The 16,675-nt window shown below is 42.8% G+C and overlaps 1 protein-coding gene across 9 annotated transcripts in view; it reads right to left on the minus strand.

Moving 5' to 3' along the window:
• Positions 1–16,675, minus strand: part of CENPP (centromere protein P) — a 118,884-nt gene that overhangs the window by 397 nt on the left and 101,812 nt on the right. For 6 of the 9 annotated variants that reach the window (NM_001398185.1, NM_001398184.1, NM_001044635.2 and 3 more), the window contains 2 exons: positions 1,376–1,455; positions 329–420 (listed from right to left, as the gene is read on the minus strand). In NM_001398185.1, the coding sequence (NP_001385114.1) occupies positions 329–420; positions 1,376–1,455 (172 nt within the window). Of the gene's footprint in view, positions 1–94; positions 207–328; positions 421–1,375; positions 1,456–16,675 lie in introns of all 9 variants that reach the window. The other 3 variants (NM_001398187.1, XM_046899878.1, XM_046899877.1) reach the window with 1 other exon arrangement.

Here is a 16,675-nt window from a genome sequence, read left to right on the forward strand (position 1 = left end):
CAAGAAAAATGCAAAACACTGATGTTATTTTCACACAGATTTGCTGTTTCTCAAAGCAGCTGTCAGCCCTGCATTTCAGGGTAGGACAGATTACCTGCTGCCCAAAAGAAGACATACTTGCATTTTTGCAAGCGCTTTTAAATAAAACATGGTGGAGGTGCAGCTCAGCAGCTTGCTCCATTTCCATCTGTTTGCATGGCTGGGCTCTGCAAGATGCATTTCCATTTTATCTAGGGAGATTCTGGTAAAAAAAAAAAGGGGGGGTGGGGGGGGTGGGAGGGGCTCTACCTAAAAGCTCAGAAATGGCCTCTGCAAAGGGTGATGTTACCTTGCTGTGGTACTTTGGGCAGGAGGTCCAGGACAGGTGTAGTCGTCCCTTCTTCATCAATATGCATCTTCCAAACAATCATTAATTCAAACCTGTACACAGCCAGAGGAAAGTTAGTTGCTAACCGGGCAACCAGCTTCACTTCTCCAAAGCACAGTGTTTAAGAGCATAAAGTTCCCATCAGGTAATGCAACTCTCAGATCTTTGTATTTGGGAATCAGAAATACTTAGATTTTTGAACCAAGGAAAGCTGATAATCTGCTGAAGAGATGTTACTCATTTCCAGGTACATACAACTCCTCAATCTCATGAGGATTTTCTTCCCCCCAGTTCTTGTATTTGTCTCACAGAAGTTATAAGTTTCTGCAGCACAGTGGGAAAAAGAGTGTGCTCTGCAGAGCAAAGAGAGACTTCTCTGCAACTTCAGGTCAGGTATTGTTTTAGATACAGCATGAAGACGATAAAATAACTTCATGCACTGCCATAAATAGCACAACATTCTGGGCTGGGGATGAGATCCACCCCTACAGAGGCTTTGGCCTTTTTAGGATCACACACAGCAATAAATGCAGCCGTGCCCAGGAAGCCCAAACAAACAGCAGAAGAAGGGCAAGATGAAACAAATCTCTTTGAACCTGATGTATTTTCTGACGCATGGGAGGGAAGATGTGTCTCACATTACTGAACTTGGAATTTAGGTCCTTCGTTATAAAAGAAGCTTCCAAAACTTAAAATGCAGCAGCGGGTACTCAAGGTGGCCTTGCAGCTGGCTTTTACCTACCAGGGCCACACGGAAACAGCATCTACACGTACATCTTATTTTTTTTCCCCTCTGCCTCCAATTGTTTTCAGCGTGTCATAATAACACTGAGCTATAACAGGCATCGCCTAATCTCTGTGTTTAGAGAAGTTATTGCAAAGAGTGACTCAGTATTGAAGCAGGACTATTGGAAATCATTACTGTGCATAAATCACTCCACTGTTGTAAGTAAAATCTGTCCCTTTTGCTTAAAAACTGTACAAACAAAATCCCACTTATTGCCTTACCCGGGAAGCTGAGGGTTCCTTAGAATGATGTGATCTCCCTCCTGTCCTTCTGGAAGGGTTACGATGTTGGGGTATTTGGCCTGTAAATAAACACATTCAAACAGGCATAAATTTGGTGACAGAACAGTAGACAAGAAGGCTTCCAGAGAGATCTGTCCAGCCACAGCCTGCTGCTACTGTTAACATACTTACCTCTTTAACAGTAATCACAAACACCATCAGAACTGCAACCATTATTTTTCTTTAAGTATCATTTGTGTGACATCTAACCTGGTCAGCTCAGAGAGAAAAGCGGGGCTGTGCTCCTTCACAAAGGTCTGGGAAGCCCTCGTGCAGGAGGTGCAGAAGTGTTGAAGCACAGTTAGCCAGGCTCTGTTAATTCTCTTTAGTAACGCCTTGTAATACGGCCTCATTCCCCAAAAATCACAACCCAAACCTCTGTGAGTTAACTTTGCTTTGACACAGCTGATACTCCTTTAGAGGAGCGGGATCAGCCATCTCCACGTAGCGCTATGAAAGCGTAGTATGGCAAAGGCAATGAGAGCTCAAAGCATCTGCTTTTCCAAATAGAATGGGCCAGTGGAAAATGATAAAACACCAATGACTGCTGCCGAGCATCCATTTTGGTGGGAAACAGCTACTTACAATTACTACAGCGTGCTAAGAGTCGTCAGTGAGCAGCCATTCCATCGTGGTTTTGTTACTGCACTCAATATACTTTTGTCTTCGATAATACCTTGAATGCCCTTGAACGTAACTTTTGCTGTCAGTATTCTTAAAGCACGTAAGAGAAGCAGACCAGCAGCTATGTGTGCACTGCTTGGGTGTTACACAGTAAGATGAGTTTAGTCAAGGAGCAAGAGGAGATCCATATGCATCCAAACACTGAGGAGGAACACTTAATGACTGCATCCTGCAGGGACATTCTATTGCAAAGGGAAGGAATCCAGGCACAGCTTGTTATCTTGGAGACTGCAGCACGCTGACTTGGACTGCCTCGTGTCCTTTTTACCAACCTGTGTTCCAAACGCTGCAGTTCATACGAAGTGTGAACAAACTGCCAGCCTAAGTCATTCTGCAGAGCTCACAGGGCAAGCGTCGTGTCCTAGGAAAAGGAGCAGCAGAGCTCATCTCTGAAAGGCACTGGAGAAAATGAGTTTGGTTTTATAGGATTATGCCTCATCTGGCAAACTGAAATTGCTACCAGATGTGACCTCGCTCTGGTTTAGGAATTTATGACAAACTGAAGGGGGTTTGTGCAGAATGCCAAATGACATAAAACACATGGAATTTGCCAATTTAAGTTTTTAGAGTATCCAGTGCTGTATTTATAATGCGGATAAAGGCCACAGTAACTGGAAACAAAGATGTATAAAGGGAAACAAAGCGCATAGTAGCTATAGTACAAAAAGGTGCCTGCTCTAAGGACACGAGCCGGGCAGCACGGTGCTATTTTCAGCTTTACTGTCTGTGGAATTGTGCTCCTCTGCGGCCTTCCCTTCTCCATGCTGCACAGCCCCAGCTCCCAGCCTGCCCTCGCAGGGAGGTGCTCCATCCCTGGGGTCATTTGTGTGGCCCTCCGGACACGCTCCAACAGCTCCACATCTCTCCTATGCTGAGGACTCCCATGTGGACGCAGCACTCCGGATGCTGTCGCAGCACAGAGCAGAAGAACAATTTTATGTTGTACAGAAACCAGAGCACAAAGTATATAATTTTCTGTTGTGTAGCAGCTTCCTGCTACATGGGAAAGACTGCTCTGGTGAGTTCTGCACACAGGAAGCAGTTATTCTGTGCCTTAATAAACGCAAGAGCTTTGGCAATCAGTCTGAATGCTGTGAGAATCTGATCTTGTGTGAAGCTCACAGGGTTCAGGATAAGGTCCAGCCTCTCTTAGCAGGAAAGATCATATTTTAGCAGTCCACCAAACATGGAACAAAAGCCCAGACAGAAACATCCACTTCTCTTTTTTCAGTCGTGTTCCATTGTGAACCTGAAGCGACAGCAGGCCTTGGAGCAGTGCTTGGCAGTACCTCGCCAGGAGCTGTGCAAGGCTGGGTTCCTCTGCTGGGATGGCTGCTCAGGATGACAGTGGGCAGCGGTGGGATCCTGAACTGCCCAAATTAAGTGAGCAGCGTTAAACACTGATAGGGTAGGAGACGGGAAACAGCAACGGCATCTGCCTTTCATATGCCACGTATAACATGCAGTGCCTGTATCGCCCAGGTAGAACATGGACACGTGGCACGTAAGTGGAAGCATTAGGCGTGTAGTATGAAAAAGCTGCAACAGTCCTTATGTCGCTGCAGTTCAGAATACACTTTGTAGGTCCTGGATTATCAGTTTACATTCCCTGCTGTGCAGCTGCCACTTCTCCAGGCGTTCCCCTGGGGACAGGAGGCGAGCAGCGACCATCGCAGCAGAATAACCCCATCTGCTCACAGGTCTCCTGGGAACGTCACCCCTACAAACCCCATCAGCTGGAGACGTCACTTCAAGTACTGCGATAGCAGATGGGAAAGATCAGCTACAACTGCATTAAACAAAGCCTGACTTCAATCAAGAAGCATCTTCCCTCAGATGACTTTTAAATGTCAGTTCATGATCAAAAATAAAAGCCCGTGCTATTATTACTTCTGGGCAGAAATGGTTTTCCCAGACCCTTCAGGATTCCAAGCAGGGAATCCTATGGGAACTTTGTGTCTAAAACAGAAACAGCCTCCAATCGTGAAGGCACAGCCGTTAGGGTTGAACGCACCATCTCCCCTTTCTCACAAGGCAGATGTTCCATGCACACATGCACACAGAGCCAGCTGGGCGAGTAAACTTCAGGCTGTGTTCTTAAAATACGTTACTCTTAAAACCTTGAAAAGTGCATTGAAAACTCTTGCATGAAAACTACTGCAAAGTGTTTCGCTTGCGAGGCCTGGCTGGGAATGCACAGCAGAGCTGGCAGGGCAGCAGCCGTCTCAAGGCAGGCAGATTTCCTTCTAGACCACTGACAAAGAAAACTCCCTACTCTGCTCGCAGATGGAACAACGCTTCACACCTAATATCCACTTTAAATTCTCTAAGAAGTACTGTATACAAAGACTTGTAAGTCAGTCATGCTACTGAGCACAGCGATTTGAATTAGAGGAGAGAATGGCAATTGTTTTAAGGAGCTAAATGGCGTGTTTAAGTAAATTCAGCTAAAACACAGAATGACAGAAATGGTTATCATGCCGGAGGTCAACGTTCATCACATACTTAGGAAGATTGCAGCATACTTTTTGGATAAGCCTAAATACCCGTTTGTAGCAATCAGAATACGTAGTAAATTGCAGCTGTGAAAATGAGTTCTTACCACTGCTTGAGAAAAACCTTTGGCAAAATCTGTTTTTGAAACAATAAAAAAGGAATGGCAGAATTCTGAAAGAGAAAGAATGCCGAAGTCAAGGAGCAAAGTACAAAGAGTTGGAAGCTGAAAGCATAACAGAACTTAAACGTTGTGACGCAGTGCTTCATTTTGTGCAATTAAGGGCACTGAAAGAAAGACAACACACTCTTCCCCTACAGCTGAATTACACAGCGAATGAACAGTTTGCAAATTGCAAATGGGTTGGTGGCACTCCACCACTTGCCATTATGTCTCAGGATAAACACAACTGCCACCTAACTAAACATCTTCCTGGAGTAAACCAGCCCTGCTGGGGCCTGAGAGCGACACAGAGCCCCCAGAGTGCTTAGAACAAAGGAACAGCTTCACAGAGATGTGCACAGCAGTTCTGTCTGTGTAACCATCACATTATCCACGGCACAGCAATCCGTGTGCCTTCTGCCAGACTAAAGCCACCAGTGACACCACTGACACGCATGTCTCCCTTATAGCAGAGGAAAGCAGGGAAAGGGCAATCTGGGTGAAAGGTTAGAGAGCAGCATTACGGATTGCACTGCTGCAGAGGTTTACCAAGATGTGTGCACAGCAGCACACAGATGTGCTGCTGGCTGCTGTGAATGAGAATCGCTCTGTGTCCAGTAGTTTCAGAGCTGTGTTCTTCCAGCAGGCCGGAGCTGGAGCTGCAGCTCCCTTGGCTGAGGCTCACCGTCCGAGCACACAGCAACCTTCTGAGCTCAGAATGGCGCCCACCGCCCTGTGCCTGGGAGGAGGTCTCTCAGCAGCAGCCCTAAGCCTGTGCAGCAACAGCAAATGGACAAGGAAGTTTCTTTGCTGTGTTTTTGTCCTCCAGTTGATTACAGCTTCGCTCGTTGGCCGCCACTCTGTTTCCGTTGCCACTTATTTTCCTTCTGCACATTTCCATAACATTATTTTTCATACTTGATTCAGCCATGATTTCTGCAGTCAGTGACTCAGTTTGTCACCGTTCTCCTCAAATGAAAAGCAGTTTCCCTTCCAGTACTTTTACCATTCCTGTATAATTTTACACGCATTTCTGTGCTGCTGTTAGCCAGAAGTCTGAGCAACTGAAGTCAGCTGCATTCTTCTCCTTATGGCCTGCCCAAGGACTACAGAGGCTGCTACATGTATAACACAGACTTACTGCTGATATGCATACATATGTACACATCAGAAGGACACGCAGGCCCTGTAATAGCCACAGTGTTTTTGTGGCAGCTCGTTGAAGGTTAAAGCAGTGGAGCACCTTCTGCTTGGTAAGACAAGGTAGAGTGGTGCACATAACAAGCAGCAGCTGTCAATTAGTCATCATCTATTATACCGTATTTTGAACCCCCCTCCTCTACTGCTGTGGTTAGGTATAATTCAGTGCTTTCTGATGATTAACTTAATATAAGGCACAGTACAAAAATCAGCAGATGTGTCTAAATTAGTAGAAGAATTAATAATAAGTCTGAGCCATTATAGAGAACAAGAAGGTCACGAGAAAGGAGCAATGATGCCACATTACAAAGCAGAGTGAAGAACGACAGTTTGGGAAGACATAACCGTGGTCAGTTTTTCAATGATCTGAAGGATGCAGACTGGAAGAAAGGCATTCGTGGGAGAGAAATTCAGCTGAGTTTGTATCTTCTTCCTGTACAACAGCAACAAGTGACGTTACAGATCTTAAATGTTTTTCTTTGTGGAAGATGCTGCAAGGTTCCCTGTAAGCCTTTTGATGCCTTAACGCAAGGATAACACAACTTAGATCTGACATACCACAGAGATGCTGATTATCAAGTGAGGCCCGACTTGCCCTTGTGCAGTTCACGTTATCCAGCCAGTCCAGACAGCACATTTTAAACATAATACGAATAAAAGCATCTGAATTTAGTCAGTGCTTTGGCTCTAAAGCTCTGTGAGCTTTTTTCCAAGAACGCTGATGCTTTTAAATAGAAAATGATCATAGGACATAACCAAAAGCATGCAGTGCATCTCAATAAGCACAGCGTTAGGCATAGCCTGCCTTCACAGTATGACTAAACAAAGTCTTCAGACAAGGTATTCAGTTCCTGTTGGGTATTTACTGCTGCAGTTCTTTCATTTGGGCTGTACAAGGACAAGAGCCTGCCTCCAACTACAGGTAGTTAATAAACTCCATTTCTACTGGTAAAGGAACAGCTGCACATTGGTACAGTAACTGGAGTTCCTTAAGACATGTTCTTCTTTTAATGTAAATGCCTCTGAGATAAGAGGGTTTTTTATTTCATTAGCCAATAAATACAACATACTAAACTATATATTAGCAGTTGCTCTGTGGCACCACCACTCCCATCCCTCCACCAAGTTGCTTTTGGAGAAGCTAAAAGCAAGAAGGATGGCACATGGAAGAGGACAGAATTAAATATTCCAATAAACTTCAGTTATCGTTAGTCCGCAATACTGACTGCCAACTAATAGGCCAATGATAGGAAAGGTCTTGGGTGTCCTGTGGAAATAAAGCTCAGAGAAGGGCCTTTTTGAAAGAGCCCTAAGAGCTGTTCCCTGCTTTGTGGGCAAACGTTTGTCTCAGCAAGAAAAAAGGTTGGTGTCCCATTTGAAACACCTAAAATACCACTTTTCAACTCTCTGAGAGGGATATAAACTGTTTCAGAGGTCAATCTCTCATCGCTTATGGCAAACCTTCCAACAGCAGAGAGGATCTGGGTTAATTAGTGGCCATCACCTCCATTTCTTAAGGTACCTCATGCAGTAGCTCTACTGTAATATCTCCTGGACAGCATCAATAAAGGTGTATCTGCATTTCCACAAATACAAACAAGAACTTCTTGTGTGATGGTTACTTGAATCACAACATGCTCATTTTTCAGTCCCACACAGATGATATCCATGTCCACAGCGTTCCCTAATGAACGTAGCACAATAGCCCTCATTTGTCCAGCTGTTGTAAGGACCAGATCAGCGCTTAAACACATCAGACACGTAGGACACATCAATCCTCATATAACACTTCATACACTGAATTCTTTTCTTGCATGTCCAAACATGTGCTTTGGACAGCCAGATTTAAGAAATCCAACATCTCAGCTTACCAAACACATGCTTAGCATAAACAAGACTGAGAGGGATGTATTCTCAAAAAGATACAATCACCTACAAGAGGAGATTTCTGGCACTCAAAAGCATCCAGTACTTTTACAATTACTGCATGTTAAGGGTATAACACAGCCAACTCACTAATAGCAGACCAGTTAAAAAATGATGTTAAAACTCATCGCAATTGGAGCTACAAAACACACCACAGAGAAAGCAGCAGAAAGCATAACGAGGAGCTATCATCACATCAGAACACCGTAACACCATTTACTCAGCACCTCCGTGGGGCTCCATAGACAAAACCTCTCAGAACAAGGAGGATTTGGAGTTCAATACTTTCTATTGTCAACTACAGAAGAATTTTTCGGGCAGCGATGCTAATTCCTGAGCATACCCACTACAAGAAAGCACTTGCAGTTGCCAGGCAAAACTGTACTCTTCTGCTGCACCTTATTTGGTTTTTCAGTGCCAAAGCTGCAGTCAGCAGGAATGCACTCTGATGTGTGTGTGTAAATATTTGCACTATTGCTAGGCACTGCTGCAGAACAAAGCAGAGATGGTAGCACCAATACGAGCTGCTGCCGTAACTCATTCACTGTCAGCACAGCTCTGAGGCAATTCTATGTGAATATAAACGGCTGGCATTGCAGACATATTTCAAACAACTGTCAGCAACAATAGACGACTACAAGAACAAAACCTACGCTGCTCGACTGTCTCTTTGTTCTTGTCCAGTGTGCCTGAGGAAGCACAAGCAGCTTCCGTTCCCTGTGTGCCTTCATGCCAAGTCTCTTGGCCAATGTCACACTGCACAGAGGGTGATGCTGTTAAAGCACAGCACACAGCAGTGCGCTGCTTGGAGTCAACCAATGCACGTCCAGCAATTCTGGAATCATTTGAAGTTTCCACACAAAGAGAGATATATAGAACATACTGGGGCATTACGGCAGATAGATGCATTAAACTAGTATTAAAAGCACCAGTTCTTTGATGCAGGTGAACACGTCACTCTATTTATGATTATTTTCATCCCATAAGATGAAAGTACAGGTGGTAATTATAACCATTTCACTTTACAGACTGGAAGGCAGAGGGACAGAAAAAACACTTCAGTTTATTTAAATCTGGGCTTTTCTCTTGGCTGCTCCAACTCCTACACAGAGGGAGCCCTGCTCCTCTTCCCTCACTGGAATAGGAATGGAAAGCAGACAAACCTGCTACAGGTTTTAGTTGATTTGGAGTTATTTTTAAGTACCCAATGCTCAGGTTCAGAGCAATCTGTCAAACACAGCGGCTTAAGAATAAATGACAAAAATAAAAAGTCCAACATCCTGCACCCTTCACAACTCTCTAACCCTCTGAAGGGATGGCTTAAAGAAAACTGCTGGTTTTAAGTGATGGCATTGTCCAAAGAGCTGCTAGGCTAAAATATGGCTTGCTTTAATCGAAGCTGGTTAACACTTATTCATTAAAAATAACCTTTGCACTGTTGCAAATTACTTCAAATTAACCTTAGAGAACCCAATCTTTTGAAATCCACTCCTGAAATGAGAAGAAGCAACTAAAGCATTTCGGCCGCCTGGGCAGTTAAGCCCACATGGGTTACCTTCAACCTGTGCTCATAACCAGGCTGAAGCTGCCAGTGCTGGCACTGCTGCTGCTCCAGCTCACCAGTTAACACCACGGTGGGCACATCAATGCCTTCTGCCAGCTACGTATCATCACAGTGCTGCAAACTCTTTTGGCTCCTATGCTCATCGTATTTGGATCATTGTGCCATATTAATATTACAAGTAATAATATACCCAGGCATAAGTTCATTTTGATCCGCTGCGTGTTCAATATGTTGCCATGTTTTTCAAAAGTCTTTACAGAAGCTGATGAAAATATCAGTTAAGTTAAGCAGCCCCACATAAGAATAAAGTTATACTGATATGTATCTGACTTGAAACAAAACTTGAAGCGAACCAGCCTCCAACATTTTCATACAATTCAGCAATTTTAAGAGAAGTAAAAAAAAATAATGCTTTTGCATCCCATAATAATCACATAGATTGGAACTAACTGATTAGAGAGGCCGTGGCTAGGTTGAATGCATACAGGAAAGCTGAAAAGCTCTCAAGTCAGTCATGGCTCACCATGTGCATTCAGTAGCAGCGGTCTGATGTCACTTGGGGCCCATAGCAGAGGATGCTGCACCAGTGGCACAGTGTTCAAGGAAAGAAGAGAAGGTAAGGATAATAAGATAAAACTGCTGATTCATTAGAAGCTCCTTAAGAGCATCCAGGATGATTCAAACCGTGGGTGAAGATACCTCACTTCTCGGTTAGGGCCAGCAGAAGTAGCTCATCTCAGCTGGTGGAACAGATAGTTCTGTCAGGTTATTTCTGTTTTTCTGTTTTGAAACACAGTTTCATAAGACAAGTATCCAGGGCCACTCAGGCCGGGCCTGTCCTTCCTGCCCCCATTTTCCTTCCAGCAGCTACCGACAGCCCACGTCTGCCAGCAGAGCTGCTCGGGCGGCTGCAGTGTGTCTGATCAGAAAGGAGAAGGCATGGAAAAAAGGGATTGTTTCCTCATTGTGACTAATGGCCCAGCCACAAAACCAGTAGCAGCAAAACAATCTGCAGACAGTGCATCGCAGCACTCAAGCAAGAATGAATAACGTTGCCACCAAAAATTTCATCTCCTGACGCTGGCTATTTCGGGTGAACAGCTGTTGTAAAGTGAGCAAAAGCAGGATGAAAGAACAGTTGGAGGGCTGCTGAGAGCACTGAGCATTGGAGCTGGCTAGTGGCAAGTACTATTAGGTCAAAAACTGCGCAGCTTCCGTAGCAAACTGCTTCCTAACCCATGGTGCCAAAAACCAAAGCACCTTGACAAAGAAAGAGCCTGGTATCTATGGGAGTTAGGTGACAAGTTTTTGGCTAAGACTTTAACAAAACTTCCAAGGCTCCTGCTATTGCAATAAGCAGTATCTCAGTTCCGAAATCACTGGCTGATGAGGTTGCTATTTTCCAAAAGAGGAAACCACTGGTTTTGAAGCAAAAAGCCCTGAGCTGTGCAAGCACTGACCCAGAGGGTACAGTAAGGCCTGCAGCCTCTGCAAAAGGGGATGCGTTGCCATCAGTGACTGTCCGTTCCAGGGAGAGCATCCCATCAGCTTCTGCCACTTACCTTATGGCATGGAAAGAAATTTCAGAGACAGATTCAGCAAGTATCTCAAAAATAACTGCTTCAGTCATTTCAGCAGCCTTCCAGATAACAAAGGAAAGAGAATGCAAAGAGTGTATGGCAAAGAGCGGGCAGAAATTGCAGTAAGACAGGTGAACTGGAAAAGTCTTTCTGAGCTTTGAAAAGGGTCCAACACTGAAGTTGTGCTTCAGCAAGTTGCTACACAACACAAACATATTCCTCCACAACAGCATATTCTGTAGGAATTGTTGGTTTGTTTTTAGCAATTCCCTGACCAACCAGCTCTGTAAGAACACGAGGGGGAACATTGCTGCAGTTCCAGGAAATAGCAGCTCCCAGTCTGCACAAATGGGGCCACGACTGCTGCTCACATCATAAAGCAAACACAAGTAATTGCTTCACAAGGTGTTTTCAGCTTACGCTCAATCCTGAATTATGTTCGCTGTGAAATTACAGATCTCCAGAAATGCCATAATCATTAAAAAAAATCAATGCTACATTAAAAACTGAATTAAAAAAATTATCTCTGCTCGCACACATCACAAACATTTATGTATGCCTCCCATTGTTCCCCTCCAGCTCTCACTGGTAGCTCACCACAGAATTACTGTACGAGTAGTTTTTGCCATTTTCTGCTAATTAACCCAAACAAATCACTTGGTTCCGCTATTTGTAATGGGGAAAACATGAACCAGCAGGCAATGACAACTCCTTTTTAGATTTAAAAGGAAACCGCAAGCAAACTTCATTATTTTCCTTGGTGTTTTCTCGTACCAGCTGCCAACAAACCCTTCATTTAACTACAAAGCTTCACAATACCCATCTCCTCAGTTGAGTAGAATACTGCCTCTCCTTCCTGAGGCAGTCACGCAGTGCTGAGGCATCCTGTTCTTATTTTCTCATTAATATTCAACCCAAAGGATGTGAAAGTGCCTCAGGCAACAGACGCGCAGTGTAAGCAGCCAGAAGGAACCCTGCTGTCTGCCCATCAGGTGAAAGCTCATGACATGTTGACCTGTCATATGTATGTGGATATTATATATATTTGATGTTATTTCACTTCGATACAATTTAAGACGGCAATAATATACAAAAGAAGTTTATTAAAGAAATGTGTTACCTTCCAGAGAAGTATCCAGTGTTCTTTATCAACACTTTTCTTGCCATTCTGCCTATATGCAGCAGGAGTAACCGAGCTTGATCGAGCAAATGGAAAGCAAACTATTGCCAACAAATAGGGAAAGGTCATTACAATAATTATATATTCAATATTTGTAGTGAATTCTAAGCAATCTATTTACAGTAATTTCACACAGATAAAGTCTTTCTAATATCCTATACTCGAAAGACAGACTTCTGTATTTTCATTTTAGTTCCATCTTTGTTTAAATGGCATAAAAAAAATGTCTCTGGTTCTGGGTAAGATATGGATGGCTACTGAAAAAAGAAAGGGGGACTGTATTGAAGAAGCAATGGCAGGACATGAATGAAAGCCCCATAGGCTTATATCTGTCTGCCAGAAATTTAACAGCTGTTTCAGCTGCTGTGACCTTTCAAATCCTATTTTGAACCCTTCTGAATTCTCCATTCCCAGCTTCCAGCAGAAAAGGAGGCCAACTATTTTATGAAAGAAATAAACAAAAGAGGATCTCTTAAACACAACGTATTTCTGAGCAACCAGAACTGAGAAGAGAACTTCAAATATATCAGAATGACGCTGACAATATCATGGGTTTTCCCAGAACAAAAATCTTACAACGTCTGACAATCTTAGGGCAACGTCTTTGATACAGAAATCAGAGATGTTATTGTAGGAACTACGGCAAGGACAAGAGGGGACATTTGCCTTTTGTGCTTAAAATGTGATCACCTTTGGAAAAAAAAGAGAGAAACCTCAAACATATTGATGAGCAGCAATACCGAATACTGCTGCATGAAAAAAGCCAACCCCCAAACGAAGCTCCTGGTGCCATTTTAACCACACAGAAGACATGCCCAATTGCTAAGCTGAATGCTTTGCAAAACTACACATCTGCAAATGGAAACTGCTGAAATGTAATTGTTCAGCATAAAAGGAGATGCCAGAATTGGAGCCTGAAAAATAACATTAAACTATTTGAAAGAGAGAAATATAGTTAATATTTTTTATGTTTACTACAACATTCAGTGTTTTGAAGTCATATTACTTAAAGCTAGGTGGATACTTTGCATCAGAACTTCACAGAGAATAGGCTTTAGACCATGAAATAATGACAGCTCTACTAAATTTACTCACAGGTGCACAGTGGGTAAAACACATCACCCTCAAACTTCAGATGGTTGCTTCCTTTAAAGGCTATTGGTACCTGCTCTATCTTCTTCCACTACCAAAACACTCATCAGAAAGTGGGCAGCCAAAGCTGGATAAATGCAACCAGACCTACAAAATGCTCTGCAACGGACAAAAGCAGTCAGTTATAATGCAACCTGTACGTAGGCAAATCCTCAAGACAAAAGTGAGCTGAGGTACTGCCAGTGCTCCTTATTAGCACTGAAAATGTCTTTGCCAGATAGAGGAAATGTTTACGAGTTGTTTCCATCTTCGTATCTCAAACTAAAAGCAGTGCTATAGTACTGAACGTAACCCAACCAAAAGGCACTGAGCTGCAGCCAGAGGAAGTTAATATTGTACCTCTTCTATGCACTTTAGTGAAGATTCGGAACTGGGATGCAGTTGCAGCTGAAATGCGATGGTTTTTATGCAAAAAACGCTACACGCATCTCATGTTGCACATTTAGGTTTATTCCCACCTCCATGCATTTTGTAAGGTAGTATTTTTAAACATGTAAGAAAAATCTGCTCTTAATTTCCCCTAATGTTTCCCAGTGACATTTTTTCCTTCTCTGATGCTTTTTTCCTTAACAATATTGGTCACCACTGATTACAAAAAGGAATGCAGTAACTGCTATAGGTTTTAGAAATTCAGTGTACTGCCAATCCCAAATTCCCCTCCTCACGCTTTGTGCTGACTTTAGCAGTTACCAATTCGTTTTTTCCCACTGCCATTCTTTCCAACTATAAAATCATGAGTTTTATTTAAAAAAAACCTAAACCAACACGTTGGTTAAGTCCAAAGTTTAGGATTCCATCTTTGTCTCTGATCAAAGAACCCCAACTGCAAAGATCCATCATGATAACCAAGAGCAAAACAACTTCAAAAATTCATTGTGTTCTCTTACTGAGAGCTTTAAGAAGAGCTGCAGTGATTTTCAGTGCTGCCTCCTTTCCTTCAAATTCTTGAACAAAGCAGAAACAGCAATAAATTCCTGCATGTGGATGTGTTACGTGACTCACGGGGATAACATCTAAAGCAATGCTTTTGGAATCAATTCAATAATGGGTCCTACTTCAACTGAACCCTTCTCTAAATAGTGCAGTGCAACAGGAGGCACAATGATACATCTATTAGCAACAAGAGAGAAAACTACTGAGCACTGAGCCGATGCTTTTACTTGCAAGTCCAGTTTGAAGAACAGAGTGGAAGACAATAATACCAAGGCAGTTGTAACGATCTTGATTAGACACCTAAAGCTTGGCCAGTGACACAAAGGATCTCCTCACTGTCCTGGTTGGGACAGCTTACTAAGAACACACAGCAAGATAAACCATCACTTAACCTACTGCAGGTACTCAGCACCGCTGGCACAGTCATCACAATCAAAAGCATATTGCTCAGGAGATTAATATACAGCCAGTGCGGGCCTGATGGATGCCTTCTGAGAAAGCACTGAAATCTAGAAAATTTAAAAAAAAGAAGTATGGATGTAAAAAGAAACATGGAACAGCAAAGCATCCTAACAACTTCGGGAGACAAAATGGAGCTGAAGTGATGGACGGTCCCTATAACAACATGACATGCACCTTAGCAAGGAAGTAAAAAATCCACCCACTGTGTAATTTTAGGTATTTTTAAGAAAAAAAACCTTAATTCTTATTGATATTGGGTAAGTCACGCAGAGGATGTGGACTTTCCAAAATTTGTATGTGATATTTCTTACCATAAGTTTATAACTGCAGAACAAAGGAAAATTTAAACTTGTTGTTTTGCAGGAGACATTACATCATTCATTTAATAATGCTCAACAGAACATCAACGTACAGAATAAGATACATTGCTACCAAAACGTAATTAATCATCTCAACACAGACTGTATAAATTGTCTCAGATAAATAAGTTCAAGATAAAAGAGAAATGGAGGCTCATGTTACAAATAACATTCTTTCTGAAGTTCTTTTGGGAAGATTTCCAGACTCAGTTTTAGTAGGAACTAAAAAAAATAAGAAAAAAGAAAGAAGCAAATTAAAACACCGTGCGTGTACTCCATATGCAACGTTGCACAAAAACCCAGATGCTCATAGCACATAACAACACGGCCCCATCACTGGGGGCTTTTTGGTACAAACTGCAGAAAGAGAGTAATGACTTCAGAAATAAGCAAGCTGCAGTGCTATCCACTCACATAGTTTCTACCTTTATGGTCATAATTTCGTCTGTGTTTACTCCAACCCTAGAAACAACAGTGCTTGTACTGCATGGCTGCTGTTATGCGTTGTCTGCCTGGTTTTAACTCGGCAACCCCTCACCAGCCACAGTCAGCACTGTGAGCAATCCTGAGGGAGACCTTGTTAAGGTAAGCTCAGAGCCAGCTGCACTCAGACAGCCAACGATGCTGGCATGCAAACATGCTGCCTTTTCTTTAATCTTGTTTAGAATACAAGGAATAGGAGAAACAAGCTACATACATCAGGAAAATACATCCACTCGAAGCAGACCTTATTATTATTATTTTTGGAGAAGCTTATTTTAATGTTGTTTCCAATGACATTTCATAACCAAGAATGCTGTATCCCATTCTGAACCTCTTCCAAATTCCTTGGGGTTTGCTAACTATTAATAGAAAAAAGATGCTGGTTCAGTCTGAAGAAAAGGCAGCTTGGGGAAATCCTACGAGCAGCTTTGCTACATCTAGGAGAACACAAAGCACAGCTTGTCAGGGAGATGAACATCAGAAATGTGAGAATCAAACTGACTGAGGACAATGGGGCATGGGAACTGGCAGCCAAGAGAAGCTGGGTAAACTCTGTCAATGCCTTTCGAGACCAGCTGGACAAAAACGTGGGCTGATCTCCTGAGGTCACATGAATTGCTCCATAATTTTATGATTTCTACCACATCCAGATGCACACTCATACAGTAAGTTAAGAAGTTAATTGAAGCAATAACACCAATTATAGGCAGTTGCCTAAAATAAATCCTTCTTGCCCTTACTGTGATAAGCTAGGTTATGCCTAGCATTAAATCGGCTCACTGAAGGGTGTTCATGTATTCCCTTCGGCTGTCACGCAGACAGAAGAAACCACACCGTACCGAAACCACTGATACTTACAGAATCCAACTTTTTGGTACAAAAAGCCATAGATCTAATTCTTTACCAAATTTCCTCTTAACGTGGCAACCTCACATAATCAAAATGCAGAAAGTACTTAATGCTAATACAGTGGTTCAGAAGTGTAGCTGCCTTAACTCATGGGACCCATTATATTCATAGAAGTGAGGTCGGTGTTTGAAAAGAATGCCTTCGGAGGCAGA

Source organism: Gallus gallus, chromosome 12 (assembly GCF_016699485.2).
Source record: "Gallus gallus isolate bGalGal1 chromosome 12, bGalGal1.mat.broiler.GRCg7b, whole genome shotgun sequence".
Lineage (NCBI taxonomy): Eukaryota > Metazoa > Chordata > Aves > Galliformes > Phasianidae > Gallus > Gallus gallus.